This window comes from Martes martes, assembly GCF_963455335.1.
Source record: "Martes martes genome assembly, chromosome: 2".
Taxonomy (NCBI): Eukaryota; Metazoa; Chordata; class Mammalia; order Carnivora; family Mustelidae; genus Martes; species Martes martes.
This window is the reverse complement of record NC_137889.1, coordinates 182,148,270-182,173,170: the sequence shown is the minus strand read 5'-3', so window position 1 is coordinate 182,173,170 and position 24,901 is coordinate 182,148,270. Positions and strand designations below refer to the sequence as shown.

The 24,901-nt window shown below is 43.1% G+C and overlaps 1 protein-coding gene across 6 annotated transcripts in view; it reads right to left on the bottom strand.

Annotated features, from left to right (window-relative positions):
- KIT (KIT proto-oncogene, receptor tyrosine kinase) overlaps nt 1-24,901 on the bottom strand; it is a gene marked incomplete at its 5' end in the record, with an annotated part of 85,723 nt that overhangs the window by 36,571 nt on the left and 24,251 nt on the right. For 2 of the 6 annotated variants that reach the window (XM_080796446.1, XM_080796448.1), the window contains 4 exons: nt 3,490-3,658; nt 8,349-8,485; nt 9,816-10,097; nt 12,868-13,137. In XM_080796446.1, coding sequence (XP_080652572.1) covers nt 3,490-3,658; nt 8,349-8,485; nt 9,816-10,097; nt 12,868-13,137 — 858 coding nt within the window. Of the gene's footprint in view, nt 1-3,489; nt 3,662-8,348; nt 8,486-9,815; nt 10,098-12,867; nt 13,220-24,901 lie in introns of those variants that run through there. The other 4 variants (XM_080796445.1, XM_080796447.1, XM_080796443.1 and 1 more) reach the window with 2 other exon arrangements.

Here is a 24,901-nt window from a genome sequence, read left to right as displayed (position 1 = left end):
TTTAGGAACTACAGAAGAAAAAATAATTATAAAATCATAAAAATCCCAAGACTCTGAACACATAAGCATTTTTAAATGTCTCGACAGTAAAATTAAGACAGTGGAAAAGAGAACATGAAAATATAGATGGAAAAATATTGAAACTAGTAATTAAAATAAGGCTTCACTTTTCACTTATTAAAAATAGCAAAACTTCAATAAAGCTGCTAAAAAATAAAGTATATCCATCCTATGGAAAACCAGCAAAATTAGTTTGAAAGAAACTCAATAATTTTGCAAGTGTGGTAAAAGTAGCACGCTGAACTACACACTGTAAATTGGCACAACTCTTTCAGAAAGCATGTAGCAATATAGATTTTCTATAATTATCTATTCTCCCATTTAACCCTGTAACTCCCATCTGAGAACACTTCTCAGTGGATAGCTACATACAGAAGGAATGGCCATCTACCCTGGACGTAGTAATTTTTTACATCAGAGAACTGGTTAATAAAGCAGCCCTCCGAAATGGCTATAATATAATGATATAAGAGCTTGAAAAAAACTGTACTAAAATAATTTCCAATATAATTTTTATAGCCACCATTTACAGAATGTTTACTAGGGGCCAAGAACTGCCCTAAGTACCTCAGTATACATTTAAATGAATAATTATGACAAATATTTAATTTTATAACAATACTGAGAGAGAAAGCACATAACTCCTAATTTATGGATGAAAAATATCCAGTCCTGGAAAGCTAAAGAGCCAGCTAACCAAAGGCAGAGCCCAGATCGGAACACAGGTTTGTGAGAAGCCAAGGCCGGCCTCTTTTTACAGCAGCATATACCCTAGATTGTCTATATACTTTGTTAGAGAAAGAATAAAATCATATGTATAGGGGTGCCTGGGTGGCTCAGTGGGTTAAGCATCTGCCTTCAGCCCAGGTCACGATTCCAGGGTCCCAGGATAGAGTCCTGCTTCCGGCTCCTTGCTGAGTGGAGAACCTGCTTCTCCCTCTCCTTCCGCCCCTCTCCCCACTCATGCTCCTTCTCTCTCTCAAATAGATAAATATTTTAAAAATCTTATGTATAATTGAAACCCTGCTGTGTACAAAAATATAAGCAATATACCAAATCTTAAAAACAGTTAAATCACTTTGGTGGGATTATGGAAGGGTTTTCATTTTATCCTTCCATTTGTTTTTCAAAATTTAAGAATTATAAAATTTAAAATTGTTAGTCGCCATTTTTGGCACTATTGGGTTGACTATTAAGGTCTCACATGAGTTGTCATTCTAGTATTTAATGCCGGTTAGTTTCCTATAGATTCAGAATAAAAGGTGTCCAATTGTACCGATGGAAAAGGATCTGAGACAGGTGGGAGTAAGAAATCACCCAGGAAAATGCTGAAGATGGAAACCACCACCCTGTTCTAATACCTGCTTCATAAATGAAACTCCCCTTGCTATTTTTAAAGCAAATTTAGGTTAATTTGGTTAATGTAGCACTCAGTTTCATCTGAGTGCTACATTACATTTTCATGTTCTTAAGGTCCTAAATCCCAAAATTCCGCACAATGCAAAATATTCCAATATTACAGACAACATTATTTACACTGAGAAGTTTTCTCGTATCATCACCATATGTAAAATACTTAAGTTCCTGCTGAGTTTTCTAGAGTCCTTTCGCTCAATATACTTTTATGTCCTATAGTGGAACAGAGCTTCAAATGCATGAAGTATAGAAATTACTAGGATCAAAGAAATCCATCAGGGTTTTAACCTATGGTAAGATCTTTTTCAGGTGCTTCTGCATTAAGGAATTGGTGGTGCATTAACAGTGAATCAAGTACAAACACGATGCCAGGCACTTCTATAAACCAAATCTATTGCCTTTTCTCTTCTCTGCAGCCTCTGGAGTTAGAGGCTGTGTTTCTCGGAAGAGGAAATGCAGGCAGAGGTAAAGTAGGGTACCCTCGAAAGTTAGGCGGCACAGCGCCTACTCAAAACCAGGTAAGGACCAACCCCAAGCCTCCCACCCCCAGCTCCCAAAAGAAATCACTTTTCTCTCTTGTCTCCTCCTGTTCCTGTCCCATCCCAACCCATCCCAAAACAATACAAAACCAGATTCAGGTTTCCCAGCCACAAGTCCTTCCAGTTACACAGCTATATTCTTGGAAATTGATGAATGGGTTTTAAAAATCTGATTACATACAATAATACGCTCAAAACATCCTTACTAATTGCTTTCTGGAGCTGAAGCTGATAGATCAACATGCTCCCTAATCAACTTAGCAAATTAGCACTTATGGAGTTTAATATTTTAAAAGCATCGCTTTCTATTCAAATTAATAAATGGTTCCCAATCACGTTTAGGGAAAAAGTAAGACTCTCTCTGCATGCGGACTCTAACTGCAAGTAAAGGGTGTTCTCCACGTTTAGTCTGGTGAGATGATTTCCATTACAACATGGGCAGAAATGCCAAAATTATATGAGATTATTGTGGGATAAATCACAGACCTCTAACACTGCTTCATGAATTATTGAAGAAACATGGCGAAAAGAGGAGAGACGAAAACAAATAGCACATCATTTTATTATCCCTCGTGATAAAGAAATTTGCCACCCTATAAGTACTTAAAAGTCAAGCACTAAGACTCTAATTGCATTAAAAAAGCAAGAAAACAAATTAAATTCAAATGATACTCAAAAGACAAAAATGCGTAATTTAGAAATTATTATTTCCAGTAAATCAAAAACATCCAGGACATTCACTATGTTCTGCGCTCATTAAGTAGACCTTGGAAAATAAATATTTAGTGAGATCTCCAGACTAGGGAAGAAAAGGCTAAACCCATTGTGCACATCAGCTATGATGCACTTAGGACTCTAGGGAACCATGATCTAGTTGATGCTGTCTAGAACTAGTGGGTCAGCCCCTACTGGGTCTCTTTCCTGAAGGCTTATGCTATGGCCTGTAAGGTTGGTGGACGGAGTAAAATACGGGGTGTACTAGGAAGAAGCCCAACCCAGCCCTTCCTGCATCAAACAAACCAGTCCCATAAATGGTAAAAAGAAAAACCAAAGGCCCGGGTGCCTCCCTAAAAGATTCAGAGAAATATTTTCAACTCCCAGCATCTGCACTCCTCCATACAAAAAGTCTACAATCCATTTCCAAGCTCAAGTCATTCAGCAAGGCCTAGAATTTTTGAAAAAGTTCCACTTAAGATTTTATTGGTTTACTAAGGAGGTGGATGGCAGAAAAATGACCCATTAAACAACTTCAGTTACAGCTTTCCACTTCCCCTTTATTAAACTGGTAGAATTTGCTTCTGTGTTCTAGTTGGAAAAGGCGACAAGGATCACTTTCATTCATTCATTCATTCACGTGGTGACAATTAAATTTCTAGTCATCTCTCACCATTCTATTAACACAAAAAGGCAACTATCTAGCAATTTCTTCTTTCACTACTGCTAGTAATTTATACATTCCCATAGAGAGATTTACCGACAACTTCCAAGGTGGTTGTGACATTCGCTGATCCGAAAGTATTATTGGCATAACACATGAACACTCCAGAATCATTGACTCTAGCTGAGCGGATAGTCAGCTTTTCCTGACGTACGAAATTGAAGTCACCCTGATGCCAACTATTACTCTGCGTCTGTGCGTTAGTCTGCTGGTTTCGGAAGGAGAGAAAAACAAAAATCAAAGATTACCATAAAATTTAGATTCAGGATCTTTCCTAGATAAATTAAAAATAGCAGCAATTAACTTCTCCATATTAACATTCATTATACGCTCCTTAAGTAAGAATAATAAAGCATCATGACAAGTCTGTCATTGGAACACTTCATGTTACAGGATTATATTGAAAGATAGTCATTATTAATGATTAAAAAAAACATGAAAATTCATTTCATAATAACCGTGGCATACATAATTCCGGCACTATTTTTTTTAACAGGGCCAAATTTTACAAGTTACTCTAGAAGAAATATTACAGAATACTGATATTTTACATTGAGTCAGCATAGTGAGGTCATATCAGTATCTACTGCTAGGCATCTTTTTTTATTCTATATCCTAGTGATTGAAAGAAAACACCTCGCTAATAATAATATTCCATTTCATTAACATTTATATTATTTTCACGAAGAGAAATTGAGTCACAATGTCTAAAAGATTATTTATTTATTTATTTATTTGACAGAGAGATAGAGAGAGCACAAGTAAGCAGGGCAGCAGGCAGAGGGAGAGAGAGAGAAGCAGGCTCTCTGCCGAGCAGGGAGCCTGATGCAGGGCTCGATCCCAGGACCCTGGAATATGACCTGAGCCGAAGGCAGCCACTTAACTGACTGAGCCACCCAGGCACCCCGAGTCACAATGTCTAAAACTAACTTGGAAATGCACCCTACAGTTCTCACCCAGCAGAATTTTGGTTTCTATTAAAAGAGGTTCCAAAGTATGTGAGATATGTTAGACCAAGCCCCAAGTTATTTAAGCATGAGTAGAAGAGAAAAAGTTGCAAATTTACTCTTGTGATATCACCATTCTACCCATTTTATTTGTCTGCAGACAAGACATGGAGAGGTTTTTTTTTGTATGGAAAACATCACAGGAATAAAACATAACAAAAACTATAGCCACTCTGAAAATACTAAAGGAAGTACCATACAGCTTTCTGCATCTTTCAAATATTCTGTAAAAAACCACATTCCTATTGAAAAAAAATAACAACTGAGAAAAAAAAGTAAACAGGACCTGATATTGACATGGAATGAGATCAAGGGTAATTCACAGGCCAAGCAGTGGTGAACTATTAGCATTAGACCATTCTAACATTATTGTAAATCAGAACAATCCTCATTTAAAGTAACTGGGCAGTTTGTTCATACCCCTTTATCAATTCCAGCAAATTTATCTCAAGGAAATGACTCAAAAAAAAAAAAAAAAAAAAAAAAAAGCTCCAAAACATTTATTGCAGTAAAATCTTGGAAATGACCTAAAGGTATACCAAGTATCAAAATTACAAATGTGAAAATAAGAAAAATGTTTATATTACTTAAAAAGCATAAATTAAGTGTATCTTAACACTTCAAACGTGATAATACATATGCACGGGGCAGAGAGAAAAGAAATATGAAAAAAAAAAGTAGGCAATAAAGCATTTATAAAGACCAGCCACATAAAGATACTGAGCTCTTTATGTTGTAAATATACAACATGTCCCAGATTTTGAAGACTTAATATGAAAAAGTAATGTAAAGTAACCCATGATAACTTTTTATAGTAATTACATAAGATAGTATTTCAGCTATATTAGGTTAAAAAAATGTACTACAATCAATTTTAGTTTTTCTGTCATGTGCCTACTGGAAAATGTTAAATTACATAGAAGGCTCACGTTTTATTTCCATTGCACAGCACTGCTACATGTAATGGTGGAATTATATCTGTTTCTCTCTTTTTTTTTCATGTTATTATATTTTTGGAAATTTTTTTTTTACATTAAAATGAGCATACATAAGAGCAGACTGCCAAAACCGAATGTTTTGAAATAAAAAGAAGAGAAACCTGCTTTGTTAAGTAACTGTGAGATCTTGAGCAAGTCAAGGATACTACTAGTCTCAGCTTTTGTTTTTAAAAGGGAATGAGAGAGGGGCGCCTGGGTGGCTCAGTTGGTTAAGCGACTGCCTTCGGCTCAGGTCATGATCCCAGAGTCCTGGGATCGAGTCCCACATCAGGCTCCCTGCTCTGCTTCTCCCTCTGACTTTCTCCCCTCTATGCTCTCTCTCAAATAAGTAAATAAAATCTTTTAAAAAAAAGGGAATGAGAGGGGGGCGCCTGGGTGGCTCCGTCGGTTAAGTGTCTGCCTTCCGCTCAGGTCATGAACTGGGGGGTCCTGGGATCGAACCCCTATGTCAGGCTCCCTGCTCAGTGGGGAGTCTGTTTCTCCCTCTGCCTCTCCCCCTTGCTCTCTCTCTCTAATAAATAAATAAAATCTTTAAGTAAATAAATAAAAGGGAATGAGGAAGGAAAGGTCTTCAAAGGCCTTCCCAGTCTGAAGCACAATGCAAATATGAAGATACTCTCTTTCAAGAGATTCCTCTAATAATTGGCAGAATCTGCCATTTCACTGCAGAAGAACAATGAGTAAGATCAATATCAAGGTGAGGGGACACTTCTGTCCTCTCCCAGTGCATCAGGTCACAGACATCTCTGCCAAGACAGAGTGTACATGTGCTGCCGAAGCGAGCACATCTGCCAAGACAGAGTGACAACTGACAGGGACAGGTAACATACCACATTCTAGATTTATGGTATATCTTCCTTCTAATTCTTGCAAGAGCCCAAGGGTCTACCAGAGGGAGCTAAGCAGGAACAATGAACACATCAGTGCTGGGAGAATAGCTTGGTCCTAAGTGAGACAATACCAACACCTTCAAAACCTGAAGACCGTAATTCAGGATACTATCAAATATCATAATAAAAAGTAAAAATACAAGGATGTAGACGCATTAGAAAAGCTAACCAAGAGTCAAGGGTGTTGAATAAACTCCAAGACTCTGACATTTTAAAACAAATGACTGTAAAAACTCTAGAACGGTCATTTTATCCTCCATTTCACTGTGAGTTAAACTTATTCTAAACAGTCAGAATCGAATACCATGGATTTTTAAGATAATTTTGATAGTGTTAACAGTGCTAAGTATTCCAAATGAAGCCAAAGGATATCAACAAAAGAGTCATGGATGAACCTTGGCACAGAGCCATGAGCCCCATCTGCAAGTCACACATTACATATTGTTTGCATGTGATTTGGTTTTCCTTAACCCTTGAGGTGCACACTGGGATTTCCCCAAAGGGCTCCCAACACTGAAGGCTTATCTACCAGCGCCAGTGGATTAATTGGGAATGGCATGCGGGACTCCTGGGAAAAATGGTTCAGAACAAAACTGCCTGGGGCAATTTAATTTCTCATCGAAAAAAGGCTAATTTTCAAGTTATACAGAGGCTCAAATATGCACATGGTCCAAAGTGTTCTCTCATCTGAAATCAAGGATTATAGAAAGCCAATTAATATAGGATTGTGTCCTATAAGTTAAGTCAAAAATCCCTATGTAAGCTGTTGTTCTTATTAGCTTATATGATACGGAAACTAAAACTTGTTTCTCTGAGCCACTGGTTTGAAAGAACAAGTCTTTAGTACAATCCATTCTCCTAGTCAATGGCAGGTTTCATTAGCAAGGTATCATCCATCACAAGTCTATGTGAATACCATCATAGTACTTTGCATTATGCTAATCACCATGGTTACTTATGGAGCAAAGAATTCTTTAAACGGGCGTGAAATTGTCAATGTGGAATACAGAGCATGAGGAGGAAGAAGAGAAAGAGAGGAAGAGGAAAATATACTATTTCTTTTCTCCAATGTAATGCATATATGTCTCCTGAAGAAAAACCACCATGACAGCTAATTAACTAGATGGCCAAGATTATGCAAATGAAAGTTATTGAATATTCAGTTGATGGAAATTTTCAAGTGAAATATTTGGGAGATTAGACATCTGAAAGACCTTGCTACTAATGAGTATTTAGAGAGAGAAAGAGAAAAAAAAAGTCATATAACTGGCTAAAATTTACTTAAGATATGCCCAACACAGCACCTAACATATAGTAGGCATTCATTATGCATTTGTTAAATGAATGAGAACTTAAACATGTCCAAATGTTTCAGATTAAAGATAACCATTTTATTAATAGTGACTAAAACAAATAGAAAACCATTAGCAACTTCATCTCAGGTAACCAGCCTCAGAGGGGACAAGTCAGATCAATACAAAAAGAAACACATCTCTCAAATGGATAGGCCACTTTGTGGGAAAGGAAAGCACTCCCTGGTTGCTATCTGAGACCATTTTCTTGTTTTAAATATGGAAAGGAAAAAAAAATTGACAACTTTCCCCAATATTTTAAATCATCTGGCCTGGATGTATTTAATAGTCTTAAAAATCAAAGGTTATGTGGTTAACCAGAAGTTTTCTTTAAAAATTTCTCTACGAAAGTCAAAGAAACAGCACACGGTCATAATAGGAGTCTGAAGTCCTCTCTTAGATTTTCTCAAAATAAATTGACAAAATGACATGCATTTGTCACGAATAATGAATGTACACATCCACATATGGTGTTCTGAAAGGGGAAAAGATGCATCTCGACACACGCCCAGATAGTCCCACCTCAGACAGATACACCAGCTGAGCCTTGCCAGGACAATGAACAGACCCGTTAAAGGGAAAACCTCCTACATCTCCCACATGGAGAGAATGATATATTCAGAAAAACAAAGGCAACAAGCCACTCACCTGGCTGTTCTCCTTGATCCACATGGAGTCCACGGAACTGGACACATCCTTGACCAAGCACATCACAGAGAATTCCTCCCCTTCCCTAAGAAGAGAGCTTGCTTTGGACACCGACACCACCGGGACAGCTCTGATGGCTGGAAGAAACAGAAATGTGGTCTCCTCCAGTTAAGTGTTCTACAATCGTATGCCATTTTCACTTACCACGTTCCCTCAAAGGCACACAACTTGCGTGGTCGTCTTTTACATAAAGTATCAAGTATGGCACTAACCTATCTGTATTACCTACAGATCTGAAGACGTTAGCAATTAAATCTTGCATTCTTCAAACAAATTCATCAACACTGAGTGAAGATGACAGGACTATCTGCTTTGAGATGATAATGCTACTGGACAAGGCTGTTTTGAAACAGGGAGAATCCCTGGCATTGGGAAGCGGCTTTAATCTTTACCTCACACAACCTTGATGGTTTCATGAGGACGTGACCTACGACCAATCATATTCTTTTAACCAAACAGCCATCTTTCGCGGGAGCCTGGGTGGTTCCGTTGGTTAAGCAACCGCCTTCTGCCCAGGTCATGATCCCGGGGTCCTGGGATCGAGCCCCACATCAGTCTCCCTGCTTAGCAGGGAGCCTGCTTCCCCCGCTCCCTCTGCTGCTCCCTGCTTGGACTCTCCCTCTCTCCTCTCTCTCTTTGTCAAATAAATAAATAAAATCTTAAGAAAAACCAACAACAAACAAACAGGCATCTTTCCCATGTGCCATAATAATAACCTCTTGCTCTTTTCTGAAAAATCTCCATTTCAAATAATCAATCTTTCCTTAATTCCAAGGAGCACACATTTTCAAAAGCCTTAATAAAAACTTCTCGGTAGCTGAATGTCAGCTGGTGTTGGATTTGATGATCTCGGAGATACAAAATCTAGACATTTTCCAGCAATGAAAATAATCTACATAATGCCACCGTAATAACAAGGTCCATACTCAACTGGTACTTCCCTCCTCAGATTGGGAAGAGTTTGGGAATGCATTAAAATCAAATCACGGTGGAGAAAAGTCAATTCCTCTAGCAATAGTCAATCAAGGAGCGAATCCTGTCTATGCTAATCTTTTCAAACAGGGGAAGGGAAGCCTCCCAGTGAGGTTCTCTCGGGAGGAACAGCTCAGGCAGTGAGGAGACTTCTGGGTGTCCTGAGGTCGGGAGGTGTCCCCTGTAGGGTGGGAGCGCCAGTCTCGGCTAGACGCGGACGGCTGGAGGCAGCCGTGGACCGGGGGTGTGGGCTTGGGGCCTACGAAAGGAAGAATTCACAAGCAGCTGACGGCAGCTGGGAGGTGGGGGAACCACGGGGAAGAGCCGGCTGCCTGCCTGCCCACACTCAGATGACCGGGGACCGCCAGGAAAGAGACGCCGGTCCTCCCTCCACGCAAGTCCGCCTCCCAGCCGGAGGACAGAAAGGGCCCCTACCTGCCCTCACTTTCAGGGTGAATTTCGTTGACAGCACGGACTTGCCCTTCTGGTCCGCTGAGCAGTGCAAGCAGAGCCGATGATACTCGCGCTTCACGTTTCGGATCGTGATGCCGGCCTTGGGATCGGCGACAAACGTCAAGTCCTTGGGAAGAGGCTTCCCCTCGCACCCCGTGAGGGAGTAATTGGTCACGTCTGGGTCTGTCAGAGGACAGCGGACCAGCGTATCATTGTCTTCTTTCCCGTACAAGCGGAGGTCAACGAGGAAAAGCTGTGCGGGATCTAAAGTGCGTCAAAAATGAGTAGTTTGAATGGCCGGTCCCAGGCACTGACAACATTTTTAAAATGTCAAAGCACTCCGATTTTTTTTTTCTTTGCAAGCAAAAGTCGAATTTATCCACATATTACTAATTAAGCTACAGTGAACATCTGTTAACCCCTTTCACATGTCAGACACTAAGCTTGGACCATTACACTTTATCTCATTTAATCCTCAAAACACCCCCATGGGGTGGGCATTATCGTTACCACCCTTTCAGAAATGAAGGAACCGAAGTCTCAAAAAAGTGACTCCCCTACCAAATGACACAGCCCAGAAATGGCTGAGCGGACTCAAACCACAGTCCGACTGATACCATGACTTGAGCTCTAAACTCTGAGGATATGTTATCACAATAGTTGTTCTCCTTCCACAGTAAGGAATGGTCTAAGGAGGATGGGCCAAGACAAGCCCCTGCGTGATGCCTACCAGGATCAGGGAAAGGTGGGGGCCCCTTTCCAGAGCCCCCAGTCTTCAGGATCTTTCAGCTTCTGCATAAAATCTATAAAACTATTAGCAGACCACCCTGTACCAAAGGCATGTGGGCCTCACCCTTCATATTCCTTGAAAATTATGTATAAATATAAACTTCTGGACATCAAAGGCAGCCATATTCCCCAGGGGAGCTTTTGAGTTTCAGGAATATTATGATAAATATCATCCAAACCAGGACACTTGAGAGTGAAGGGGAGTGCCATTACTAATTACGCCAGGACACCAGGTGTGAACTGGAAAGGCCCCAGGCAGACTGGGACCTCCTATAAGCAAAGACAAACCTCATTCTGTAGACACAATAGACAGCCACCTCTGCTGTGTAAAGATAATACAGATAGATGGCGGGGCCAAAAGATCATGTTTAAAGTATTTCTTCACTGTCCTTTCCACCTGGAATTCAGGTGTTCCACAAAAATCAACTTGACATCATTGAAATACACTTACCATTTAATTTAGAAAAAAAAAAAAAATTCCAGAATGAGTTATGCACCTCCCAGCCTAAGGTATTCTATGAATAAAGTCCATCATGATGGCGGAACTAAGGTCCGAGGCCACAGATGGTTATTTTTCCATATACTCTCTCTCAGTTGCTTAAGGCTAGCTCCTATAATGCCCCGGGTTCCTTCACTGCTGTAACATAAATTACTTAAGTATCCAAACATCTTAGATCAGTAATAATTCACTGCAGTGATAAGTTATTGAGGAAGACTTCTCTACTCAAGAAAATCCATGCGCTCTGCGAGACCAACCTGGCGAATTCAGCGGTTTTCCCCATCTATTCAGTCGTCTACCCACTGGACTAATGTGCAGAATGACACTTCGAGACCACCTGGAAATTCCAGAGTACCTTCTTGAACGTCAAATGACAACCCCCCAGGTTAGCTCAACCATTCTGGAACCATACCCCAAGGCTAAGCTGTGCCTTGCCAAGGCACTGACCTAGGAAAGAATAACAGATAAACTAAGGAGAGGCAGAGTCAATTCCACGGCAACCTTCTTTACAGTGAACACCATAGGTGTCAACTTTATAAAACCTTGCTAGAGTTTGAGGGGCGCCTGGGTGGCTCACTGCCTTCGGCTCAGGTCATGGTCCCAGGGTCCTGGGATCGAGCCCCACATCGGGCTCTCTGCTCACCGGGGAGCCTGCTTCCCCCTCTCTCTCTCTGCCTGCCTCTCTGCCTACTTGTGATCTCTGTCTGTCAAATAAATAAATAAATTCTTTAAAAAAAATAAAAAATAAAAAAAATAAAAATAAAACCTTGCTAGAGCTCGAATTTGCACAATTCTGTCTCCCAAACAACAGTTCCATGAGGACGACAAGGCAGGTGATCTTCTCCAAATGTTTCAGTAAGAAACTGAAACTCTCTGAGCTTGCTCCGATCTGCCATCTAGGACAAATGTATTCATTATTCTTCCACAATATCATGGCTGAGGCCTCCTACACTGGCCTGTTTCAATGGCCAGCCCCAGTCCAGGCACAAACTCAGGACCAGAACCCAGACTTCATTCCTCCTCCTATAACCTGGGTCCGTCTCTTAAAGCTTAAAGTACTTGTTTGTACATCAACAGAAAGGCTCTTCCTCCCTCCCACCATCAGCAAACCTCCTCTGGACAAGGATGTGCAAAGTACAAACACAGATGAATCACTGAGTTTATCATAGGAAATGAGATACGGAAATCTAACGATCATATTTTTCTTCTGTTTCTAAGAGGTCACAGTTTAAAAAAAAAAAAAAATGAATCAAATGACAACCACTAAGAAGCTAAGAGGGGACGTGGGGTGCTTAGCTGACTGGCTTATTTTTCTGGAATTTGCTCCCTCAAAGTGGGTCAGTTCTTTTGAAGTGTTGGTCTGTTTAGGCCGTCAGAGGCCTTTAGTTCCCTGAAGTGTTTTTACTAAGTGGGAGTATCGAGGATCTCAAGGCATTAAAATGCAGCTCTCCCAAAGGGCCTAATTTATTCTCAGGGTTTACTCGCAGTGCCAGGACAAATGGGCTAACCATATTGTAATCTCATTAGGAAGAGTATCACAGCCTCGCAGACCTTCAGCTGGAGTCATACCCACAGCCACGATGTATCAAAAGATGGGGGGAACTAACAAAGAAAAATTTGTTTCAGGCGCCCTAGACCCAGCCAGTAATATTTTCTCTCTGGCTCAGCCATCTATATGTCATCCATAATTAAGAACAGGATATTAAGTTCTCTAAAGCATAGCATGAAAGAAAGCCACACATTTACCTCTAACAAACACATAAATGGACCTGCTTAAGCCGTCTCTGTTGGTGCACGTGTAATTGCCCGTGTTGGTGGCCTCCGCTTTCTCTGTGATCCATTCCTTGTGCGTGTCCTCCTTCAACTGACCCGGAGTCTCAAAAGTCCATTTGACAAACCCTGGATCGGTGCATGACAGCCTAATCTCGTCGCCAGCACTGACTATTAACTCTGATTTTGCTGGATGGATGGATGGTAGAGACAGTTCCCCTGGACTCACAGATGGTTGAGAAGAGCCTGCCAAGAAAAATAAGAATCGTGTTGAGTATGATCTTTTTCCTTGGCGAAATAAAGCATTTCTTCCAATATTGATTTCCATCTTCTGTGTGCTTGCTCTACAATAAAAATAGGACAAAGCTGCCCGGCTATTTATAGTTAGAAAGAGTTCTGTTTAAAGTTTCTTAAGTTCATCTGGAATATTATTTTCTGTAACTCTCAACTGATCCGGAGGGTCGCACTTGGTATGCGAGCCATACTTGTGGGATGCCATGGTCTTCTCTGGGTTAAACACACAGCGGGGTCAAGTTTCTACTCTGAATATGGGCCATTGCCATGGTACTGACATGCTGACACCCAGCATGTCATTTGTTATTAGAAATAACAAAAACAAAACCTCACACTATTATTAAAAAAAAAAAAAAAGGCAAAACAAAACAAAAAAACTACTGGCCTGTTACTCTTCTGGCAAAATGTACATGACCTTGACATAGCGTGGCTGTGAATTCAGTTATTTGTATGCAATTCTCCTTATATGGCGATGTTCATCAAAAGGAGAACTATTTTGGAGTTTCAAACAAGAAGGCAGAAAATGAAAATCCCATTTTAAAGATCAGACCGTGAGCGGTTTCACGACATATGCTGTGTTGCTGCCTAATCAAACCAATGCCTCGATAGTTTCCTAGACTCTGAATGTGGAACTTGAACCTTAGAAAATTCATGGCAGCCGATTCATTCACTCGTTCATCTACCTGTTGCACGGCTGCAAATAACGGTCCGTTAATTATGATTGGCAAGAGCCTTAAGCTAGGTGCTGGAGAAAATCCCATGTAAGTGCAACACAGGGTTGGTACACACACTCCAAAGTTTAAAGAACACACCGCTCGTGTGTCAGAGTAAGTGAAATACAGCTACAAGTTTCAGCTTCAAGCTGAAGAAGACGATGGGCTGGACCTTTACCATATGGGAAAGGTGAACGAGAAGACAGACACGTGCCACAGGGACCACCTACACCATGCAGAGACACTATATGTTTTGGGGTTTTTTTCTTGTTTTTTTTTTTTTTCACGGTATGTTTTTCAGCAGAAAAGTGGCCCGTCCAGTAGGATACTGAAGATCTTCTAGATTCCAGGAAATCTGTGCAGAGTTCTGGTCCTCAGGTAGGCAGGAGGAATGAGACCTACGGTAAGGATCTGAGACAAAAAATGCATTATTCTACCAAAGGAAAAACACATTAAAGGTTATAGTGTAATTAAAACTACAAAGACTGACTCACATACGACCTGGGTGAGCGAGTGGGAAGAAAGGGTCCCTGGGTAAGGTGGGCTAGAGCAACGGGGTAACAGAACTCCCCCTTGGTGGGGGTGGGGGTGGGGGGGGCTTTCAATCACTTCTGCAGGGTCATGGGAGAAATGGGGTATCTATCCCCTCCCCCCACAGGCAAGGTCGCAGACAAGAAGTGACCTGAGTTCTGAAGGAGGAGTAAAAGCAAAGGCAGCAAGTAAACCACGCCAGGAAGCTCTCCACAAGCCTGGCTGGACTGGGGGTGGGGAGACATGATCAGAAACGGACGGGGACAGGAGGGGCACGTGCCCTGCTCCCAGGGTCTACCTGGCCAGTGGACGCACTTCTCACCTTATGGCCTGCATTGCAGATAGGGGAGGAAGAGCAAAAAAAGCGTGAAGTTAAAAGACAGGATCGGACAGTCAAGGGTGAGGGCTTGTCGAAAAAAGAGGAACACAGAGAGTACCCATCTTGGAGAGCTCTTCCGGCTGAGGGTATAGAGTTGAGATTTAAAAATCAAACAAAAATGAACAAGCAACCAAAAAACCACTGCCAGAAAGGAAGGGAATGGGGCACTGAAGAGGGAAGACAGTTTCAAAGAGAGGGCGGTGGATCCCACGGCAGATGCTGTTCCAAACCAAGGGAATGAACGAAAGTGATCAAGGGAAGGAACCGACTGTATTTGGTGAGAAAGAGACGGCAGAAACCCAAGAGTACAATTTCAGGTGAGTGGAAATTTCCGTACGCTCCGAGGTTAAAGGCTCTACGTGTGGACCTCTCCCCGAGGAGCTACACGGCACAAGAAGACAGAGTAATAGAGCTGGAGTCAAACAAGGTTAAAAGTTACAGAAGAGACCTGTTGACATGTGAAGATAGAAGAGAGTCTGGGAAGAGGGACAGACCAAGGATGCTCTAAAGAGGCAGGAAAACTGTCCCCTGCAGGTGCACAGAGATGACGGGTCTCAATTCCAATTTGTTACTAAGACAAATATCGCCTCTGGGCACCCTTTGACCATGGCTTCAATCGCACCTCCACAAGGTCATGCCAAGTACACCCCAGACGGAAGACCCTCAGCAAACCTCAAGTCGCAGAAGGTTAACAACAAGGTCAATGACAATCATCAAGCGTTCTTCAGCACCAACAACATAAGAAATGTTACAGACAAGACCATCCGTACCCACCAGTCTCAGCATCGAAATGGAGGGGCCAGAATATGGAAACAAAGTGCCTGGGATTGTTTTTAAAGTCTTAAGGGGTATTAAATAATTAAACTGGGCACAGCAATAAATGGAAACACCAATATTTCAATTATTGATCCCCTTTTAAAAAGGGAGTAGTTCCAAGCAGATAGCAGTGACGTTGAAAGTAAGTTTAGTTCAAAAATTCTTAAAGAATTTATACTGCAATATACTTCAATCAGTTTAGCTTTCTCGAGAGCGCATTTGTGGACAGGACAATCCAGCTGAATAAATATTGCTGACTTCCGGAGACCTACCCAACCAATGGAAGTGTGACCTAAAGCACGCCACTCAACTTCTCTGTGCCCCAGCTTCCAGATTTGGAAAATGATTTAAAAAAAAAAAATACCCTCATCTCACAGAGTTTTTATGGGAATCAGAATTGGCTCTGGAGTTAAGACTCTAGATTTGCATCCCGGGTCTGCCAGGAGTTAAGTGTATGATCCTTAGGTAAGTTACCAATCAACTCTGTCTTGGTCTCTCCCCATCTGCAAAGTGGGGATGGCAGTTGAACCTATTTCATAAGGCTACTGTACAAAGCTGTTTGTACTCAGAACTGTTTGGGGGCCCACAGAAAAGACATAATAAATGTTAGACACAATTATTCTAAAAACAGAACCTCTTATCACCCCTCCAGTCAGTCCTGACTTACTCACTTCCTATGAATATAAAATGCTTCCATCATTTCCCAAACGAGTTCCCGCCTGACTTCTGCCTCCTTGGCAGCAAATCCTAGCCATCTTTCCTTCGGAGCCTCTGCCTCTCCTCCTAGTCTGCCTTTCCGCTCCTGCTGCCCCACCCCAGACTAGCCACTCACTACCTCACAGAGAGATGACATCCTCTCCTAAAAGACCCTGCGACTCTAGCCACTCCACTCCCAACTCATCAAACCCTGGGATGCATCAGCCTAAAAAACAACCATCTTCCAACAACCCACTCCCAGCCTCAAAGACCCTCCCAGAAGTGGCATCACCTACAGCTTACAAAACACTTTCATGGGACTAAATTCTAGCTGCTTCCACCAGACCCTTACCTGCCTCTCCAGTAAGACGGACTCTCAGGCTGGCTGGCTCTGGAGCGTATGAACAGCGTCCATTCCTTCCTGGGCCCCTCTATCTGCCCATGTCCCCAGAACACACCTCCTCCATGAATTTACCTTCTTGCCATGTGGAAAACCCCATTTTTTGTGGGTGCTGGTCCCTAACCACGATCACCTGTCTTCACTAACTTCATCTAACACGTCCAGCCCCATCACCCCTCCGTCTGTCCTGATGCTCACTCATGGTCTAAATCTAGGTCTCACCTCCTCCAGGAATCTTAAATTGTAATTTTCCCCTGGCAGAGTCATGAAAACATTCCCATGGATCCCTGAACACAGAAAAGACTGGAGGAGGGACAGGTTCCTAAACACCCAGCCCCTGTAACAGGTGTCAACAGTCCACTGGGCCATCCCCAAGAGAGGACACATGTCATTTCTGCTGCTCCACTAAGGAAAGGGAGTGGCTCCATTCATCCATTAAACTTTTATGGATACATCCCAAAAAGGAGCCTCCAAATTTGAGATCACTGGTTTCTACTTTACTTCTGGGGTTTTAAAAAATAAATTTTAAAATAACTGCCACCAGAGGCATTAAGGATTTTATTTCCAAAATAAATTAGAAGTTCAACCCTCAAACTCACCCTATAAAATGAAAATAGAGCTTATATCAGAGTGGGACTCTGGGTATTATTAATTCTCTTTTTTCCAAACTATCTTGAATGTTGTTATGATGCTCTCACAATAAAAAAAAGACTAGAGATTCATGTTAAAAGGTATGTTACCTACCTTTATTATATTTAAAGTTCAATACCAGTAAGGTATTCCAACTGAGCTTTGAAATTGCTCTGAAATTACACATTTTAAAATGCATCTGGTACACAGCAAGTTCTCAACAAATGTTTGTTGAACTGGGTTTTATCTACATCGGGACTCTTTGCATTAGAGAATGTACTTCCCTAATTATGTTTGGCTAAGGCTAATTTAAGAGTTGTTTTCTATTCTCTGAACACGTGTTAATTAATGAGCCAGAAAAAAAAAAAAAAAAAAAGATAGCTCAACCTACCATCCTGGGGACCACCTACCATAGTATATGATGGCTCTGGACTAGGAACTGGTCAAATATTTATATACGTATCCTGGGTACCTGGCTAAGTGCCGAACCTAGAAGGCAGTCCTTGCTCTCCAAGAGCATCAATAAGGGAGTAAAGGAGCACTTACGCTGCAAGATTTTAACAATGAAGATAAATGCCAACATACCCTCTATAACCTCTCTCGTGTAAAATTCAACCATACCCAAAAGAACTGAAAGTAGGGATGCAAGCAGATATTCGCACATCCATGTTCACAGTAGCATCATCTACAAGAGCCTAAAATGGAAACAACCCAAGAGCCCGTCGACAGATCAACAGACAGACAAAATGTGGCAGGTGCATGCGACAGAATATTACTGAGCCCTGAAAAGGAAGGAAAGTCTGACCCAGGCTACCACATTCATGAACTTCAAAAACATGATACTATGTGAAATAAGCCACAAACAAAAGGACAAATGTGGTGTGATTCTACTTACACACAGCACCTACAGTAAGGCAGTCCATTGAGACAGAAGTAGAATAAGATTGCCAAGAGCCAGGGGGAGGGAAGAATGGAGAACTAATGAGGTTAATGGGTGCAGCATTTCCATTTGGGATAATAAAAAAAAATGTTCTGGAAAGGGACAGTGGTGATGGGTGCACAACACTGTGAATGTACCTAATGGCACTAAATTGGACACTTAGAAATGGTACATTTTATATTATGTGTATCTTACCGCAATTAAAAAAAAAAACAAAACCTAACATTGAACAAAACAAAACAACAATTCCTCAAAGGCCCTAGCCAGTGAAGCCTCAACCCTTCTCAGCTACCCTGGCTCTCTCTCAGCTGCCACTCTGACCCCCAGTATTAGCCTTTGTGAACACCCTGACTTTGTTTTAAATCACGTCATTTAAAAAAAATTGTCATTATTTTGATCTGTCCTACACCGTTGTGCTTGAGGGCACGAACGGCATCTTGGCTCCCATCTCTCTGCTACTTTACACAGAGCAGGCATTCATAAAAGCACTTTTAACTTTCTGGGCTGAATAAGCTCTAAGTTTCTAACCACACGGACTCCAGCCCAGGGGATCCTGGGTGCTCACGACTCCTGCTCCCACCACCAGGGTCACGTGGTCTTATTCTCAAACCTGTTTCTCAAAGCTAGACTTGGGGCCTACTTTATACACAAATTAAGAGCATGTTATGAAAATTGATGAAATAGGAGTGTGTGTGTTGGGGAAGAGCTCCCTATTGTCTGATAACAAAGAAATACGCTAAGCGTGGCTCAGCTAAGACGAGTGTCCAATTAAATGTGGGTGAAACATGAGCAGACTGGGAGGGGGGGCTCTGCCTCCCCAGTGCTGTTTCACAAGCAGGACACTGAAGGAAACTGCAGACCTTGCTTGGATTCTGGGTGTGGTGTACACGGAGAACCCCTGCCAGTCATCCCAAACCCAAAGTCAACCAAAACTCAAAGTCAAGGTTCTGCTTCTCCATTAGAAATAATGCAGCTATCCACCTTACTTAAGTGAAAATACACTACTCAAGGTACATCTGTAGTCTTGTACCCTATCGATGAAGACACCCATTGAGAGTCCAGGCTGGGCTTGTCCTGTAGAAGGTTCTCAACCACCAGTGCAAGGGAGAGCCACCTGCTTGAGCGCGAGGCCCTACCTGGGCCCCTCAGCAGCGACTGGACTGCGTCGACAGACCATTACTGCAAATCTTTTCTCAAAGATCCTCTTAAGGGCTTTGTACACTTCACAAACGTCTAAGCTGCAGAGACTGGGTTTATAGCCGGGGTTAAAAGTAAGGAAGTCATTTCAAAACCTTTTCTCCTCTGGACACAACTATAAGGAACCAGGTAAAATAACAGCGGTGGGGGGGCAAACCCAGGTCGAGAGGCCTATTCTGGTCTTGAGGAAGTAGAGCGGGAACCGCAACTAAGACAAAGCTCAAAGCTCCACGGTAGCCAAGCGACTCTTAAATTCACGTACTATTTTACCACAATTCGTGATTAAAAAAAAAAAGCTAATGATTTGTATATCCTCCTGTTTCTGACATACTTTTATATCCCCCCAGGAATAAACTGGATAAAAACCAAGATGGAAGGATCCTAGTAATTGCCCACAACCCCCATGAGGCCTTAAAAACAAGTAGATGATACTGGAAATAGAAAAAAGCTGGGGTGGGGAGAGTGGCGGGGGGAGTATGAGCTCAGTGAAAACCAAACAAATCTGAAAAAATGCTCTTGGCCCAGTCGGGGGACAGGGGGAGCCTGTATATCCACTCGGGATCACCCACACAAAGTGAAGGAAACCGAGGGATGGAGTATCCCAGAATGGCCCCCCTCTACTGCACCGAGTTCACGCCACCATAACCACGAAGTCTCACAAAGCCAACACAAACAAAATAAAAATACTGGAAGGTGATCGACACGTCCCACGTCTCAAAGGGGGCAGCTACTCTACGGCCCAGAAACATGATGGGAAGGTCCAGAAGGAGGGACCATGAGAATTGAGCCAGCAAGCCTTTGTTCATTTGCAAACATAAACGCGTGTAAGGGCATTCAAAGAGGGAAAGGGGAAGACAGAGTTCTCAGACTAAGGTGTATGGTGGTCAGGAAAAGCTCATCCTGCAAGGACCGCCTCCCCCCCAGCCCTATCACACCCCCAAAGGGATAAGTTCTCAGATTTCAAAGCAAAATCTGTTACTATCTCCATCCTCCAAGCCTCACAGAGCACCAGAAATACAGACAATGACGATAAATGCACGGTGAAGGAAATTACTAGATTTATTAGCTGTGCAGGTGCAGGACAGGGGAAGGTAATGTGGGACATCATCCTACAGAGCAGGACTTCTCTGATCTTGGATGCTTTTTAACCAGCATTCCTGAAGGCTGATTGCTGTCAGTGACAATTTCTAAACACTCTTTTCTATTACGTTATCATCAGATAGAAAGTAAAATAAATTCGGGCAGAAAAACATGAGCTTTCAAAGAACTAAACTACCTTACAGCTACATACTCCCAAACATACCACCCAAATCTCTAGTACCCCCAACCTGTAAGAGCACCTCCATGGACAAGTTCCAGAACAGTCCTAATACATCACATGATTCCAGATTCACAAGTCTGCTATTTCCAAAGGATTTTCTGGGTAAGAAAGAGTTCAGATGGATCTTTAACCTTATAATACAGAGATTAAAGCACTTACCCAGAAAGGGCTCATGGTTAAAATCTCAGGTTAGACACAAGGTAAACAGCCAGTAATTGACAGGCTGTCTTCACTGTCTTAAGTCTTTCACTGCAATATTCCCGTGTCTGTGGACTCAGAAACCATTTCCTTGGCATGGTGCAAATTTGTACTTAGTTCTTCAAAATGAAAGAAATTTTCTTTTTGCATGCCAGGGCTTGGTACTACGTTAGGTACAGGATTTGTAGTGATTATATAAAATTTGAGTATTTCATTTAAGACTGTACGGTCTCAACCTGTAGCAATATACCATTGTAAAATGATCGGCATTTGAAAACCAGTTTAAAATCACAAAATAACGAAAAGACTTCACTGAAGCAGAGTTTTTTTTTTTAAAAAGCAGCTCCATAAGTATATTTCCATGTTGGTCTAATGATTATGAACTAATTAACAGAAGGGAACTAAAGGACAGGGAAATAAAAGCTGGCGCATTAGTCATTACTGGCAGAGAGACGGATCAGTAACAAAGCGAGCACTTCTGAAACTGTCTTCATTGATGAAATGGTAACTGAGCTCCTACTATTTGTCCTGGGTGGGGCTGGGGACCAGGAAGACAGCATAGGCTCAGGGCCCAGTGGGGAAGATAGACACACAGAGAATTACCAAAGAATGAAGGCAGCACAGCCAACAGGGAAATGGGAGTGGAGAGAACAGGGTCAGGAAAGGATTCTCAGAGCTCAAATTAAAGAATATGTGTAACCTGTTCAAGCTCAGAGGGAGAGGAGGAGAAAGTTCTATTAGGTCAGGGGAACCACAAGGTGTGTTCTTCTTATCACAGTTATCATTCTGAATGGCTACAGCATCAAGGTGTGAGGCCAGAGGTCCTGGGGGGACCTCTGGAAGGTCCACTGGAGGGTCCCCTTTGTCACAGTAAGGGGGTGAGCCCACCTTGATGGGGAGCTACTGATGTGTGCTTGGGGGGGCCATCACGGAACAGTGAAGGATAGTACTGATGGATAGTACTGGGCTGGATCTGGGCAATGAGGAAGCGAGAGGAAGAAGGGACACCTGATTTTGGCTCAGGTGATGGGGACATGGGGTGCCAACAGAATGGAAGAGGAAGAACAGATTTAGAAGCACATTTGGACCAGTGGGTGGGTGGCACTGAGACATCGTGGGAACTGGCGGGGGTGAGGGGGCTGTATCTGGCCACAAACACACTCACCAGCACACAGCAGGTGATGGAGGGTGGGGGTGGTAACCAGCGGTATCCCTGAAATTATCCAGGGAGGGAGTGGGGAGTACAAACAGAGCCCCAAAAGGAAATGATAGGTACAAGGTGGCTGGAGTAGGATAGAGACGGGAATGCCTCTGGTAAAGGAGAACCAGGAAACTCCACACAAGGTGGTAGAGAGGGCCTTCTAGATGAATGCCAGAGTCTCTGAGGACATGGAAGCAGGGAGGGGAGCAGAAGTGGACAGAGAACCAGTTGCATGGCCCTGAGCACACAGGACTGGTCACTGACAAACATGGGGGTAGAAAGAGAGCCAGGCCAGATCCTGCATCCCTCATGATAACCTTACAGGAGAAACACCAACATCCCAGGTCTACTCCCACACCCATCGCATCAGGATCTCCCAGTGGTCCTGCAGTCCCAGGATGTGGGAGAATAGGAGCCTTGACTGCACACGCTGCTGGGGGAGAGGAATCTTGGGGCGGGCGGGGCACGGAGAGGAGGGGGAGAAGAGGACTCTTGGAGCTGCACAGCATGGGCAGCAGTGGCTCCCAGCAGGCTCCGAGTTAGAATAGGGGATGAGTAGCCACAGAGGCAGAACACCACAGAGGAATGGTCAGGGAAGGCCAGAAAGCAGAACCTGACGGAGGGTCCCCCGTTGCTGACACCTGACCTTGGGGCTTGATAATGTGCGGCCATCAGGTGCAAGAGCCCATCTGGGGTGTAAAGGCACAAAGTCAAGGTGAAAACGCTATGTTCCAGGGTCCTCTTCAGAAAAATACCTGAAGGGGCCAGTGGTAGGACCCGTGGGTCCTGCATCGTCATGGACAGCCAAGGAAGAGTAGCTCCCCAGGCTCCCCAGCGCTAGAAAGGGATGGCCCGCCATAAACGGGGTGCTCTCCTCTGGGCAGACAGGGTCAGGCCGCATCGCCCCCCTCCTACCTTCTCATCCACTCACCTTTCTGTGGGCTTTGCAGCCTGGGTGGATTCACCTGTGGTTTGGGCCCTTCCTGCCTGCGCTGCTGAGAGTGGTTTCCTCCTACGGGCCAAATCAGCTTCTCTATTCTCTGCCTTAACCACAGAACCAGTAAGGTGCGTGCTTGGAGAAACCCAGAACTGCCAAGTCACCTGCGTTGTTTACCCCTTCCTGGAGTACTGGCGTTTCCTGCTTTTCCGGCTGTTACTGGGATCCCCAGTTAAGGCACGCACTCGTCCTCTGTTGTAAAGCACTTCCCCCCTCAGGTCCCTCAGCACTGGCTGGACCACCGGGAGCATCCCTGGAGTTGGACCCTGGATGCCTTCCTTCCGCGGGCTCCTAAGTCACAAGGATGCCGCCCGTGGCAAGACAAGACCCCACCCCCACCGCTATTTCTGCTGTTTGAAAAGAACACCCCAAGATCAAGGAGATGTTAGATATTCTGCTTGCTTCTAAGGAAACTAAGAGGACCTGGCAACCAAGATTCAAACTTCCAATAAATGCCTTTTAAAGATAGGACATCTGTCAAAGCTTCTCTCAGGTTGAAGGAGGCTAGCAAAGTTATTATTTGGTTGCTAAAATATGCAGTATTTGTACGCTTTAGATAAAATGTAGAACAGCCTCATTTTGCTCTTAAGCAGTTAGTGAAGGGTGTGAAGAGGAAAAAAAGCAATGTGATTGTGGTGAAATACACAAGTTGTAGATTCGGAATCTTGGGCAAGCCACCGAGGTTCTCTAGGACTCAGTCTCCTCTTCTGAAAAATTATAAAGAGGCCATCAAAAAACCTCCAGGAGGGCGCCTGGGTGGCTCAGTGGGTTAAGCCTCTGCCTTCAGGTCATGATCTCAGGGTCCTGGGATCGAGGCCCACGTCGGGCTCTCTGCTCAGTGGGGAGCCTGCTTCTGCCTCTCTGTCTACTTGTGACCTCTCTCTCTCTCTCTCAAATAAATAAATAAAATCTTTAAAAAAAAAATTAAAAAACCTCCAGGATTCTCGGATCTGTTTTCAAATACTTAGGCCACATGAGGGTCAAGATCCAGGGGCTGGACTCAGCTAACTTAGGCAAGAACGGGGAGCAATGATTCTCTTATGATATGAACATAACGAGTCACATACTTTGTTTTAAAACTACTGTGTGAACACAGAATTAGAATAAGGTGCCCACTCCTGGCCTCTGATCCCTGGCTCTGCCACCTTATAAAGTGAACAGGCAACGTGGAGACGTGCAGATCATTCGGCACTGAAAGAAGGGGACTTCTCCCCAGATTATTTTGCACACTTTCTTCTAGCTATGCATAGAGGGCCAGCAGCAGAGGCGTTCAGGGGACTACTCAAAATACTTCCTACTCCTTCATCCTAAGAAAATTACAAGCCAAAGCTGGAGGAAGCAGGACTTCCTCTTTTGATCTCAAAGACACACAGGGGGAGGAAACCTTTCTCCGCCATTATGAAGCCGGTCTTTGGGGAATCAGATAAGGTCTGGACTTGACAAAAACAATACATCAGGATCCATTCCTACAACAGAAAAGAGGAACTTTCTCATTTCCGGGGGGGGGGGGGGGTTCCCAATAGCCCAGCACAGCTTCTATTGTAAATAGGCAGATTTCAGTGTTTCTGAGTTCTGGAAAGCACTAACGGAAATCAGAATCAGATAAGAAGCATTAAGGATTTGAATACAATAACCATCCCAAGAATCCTCCCACCTGTGAAGTCTGGGGCATGGGTGGGGGGCAGGGGAAGCTCTTG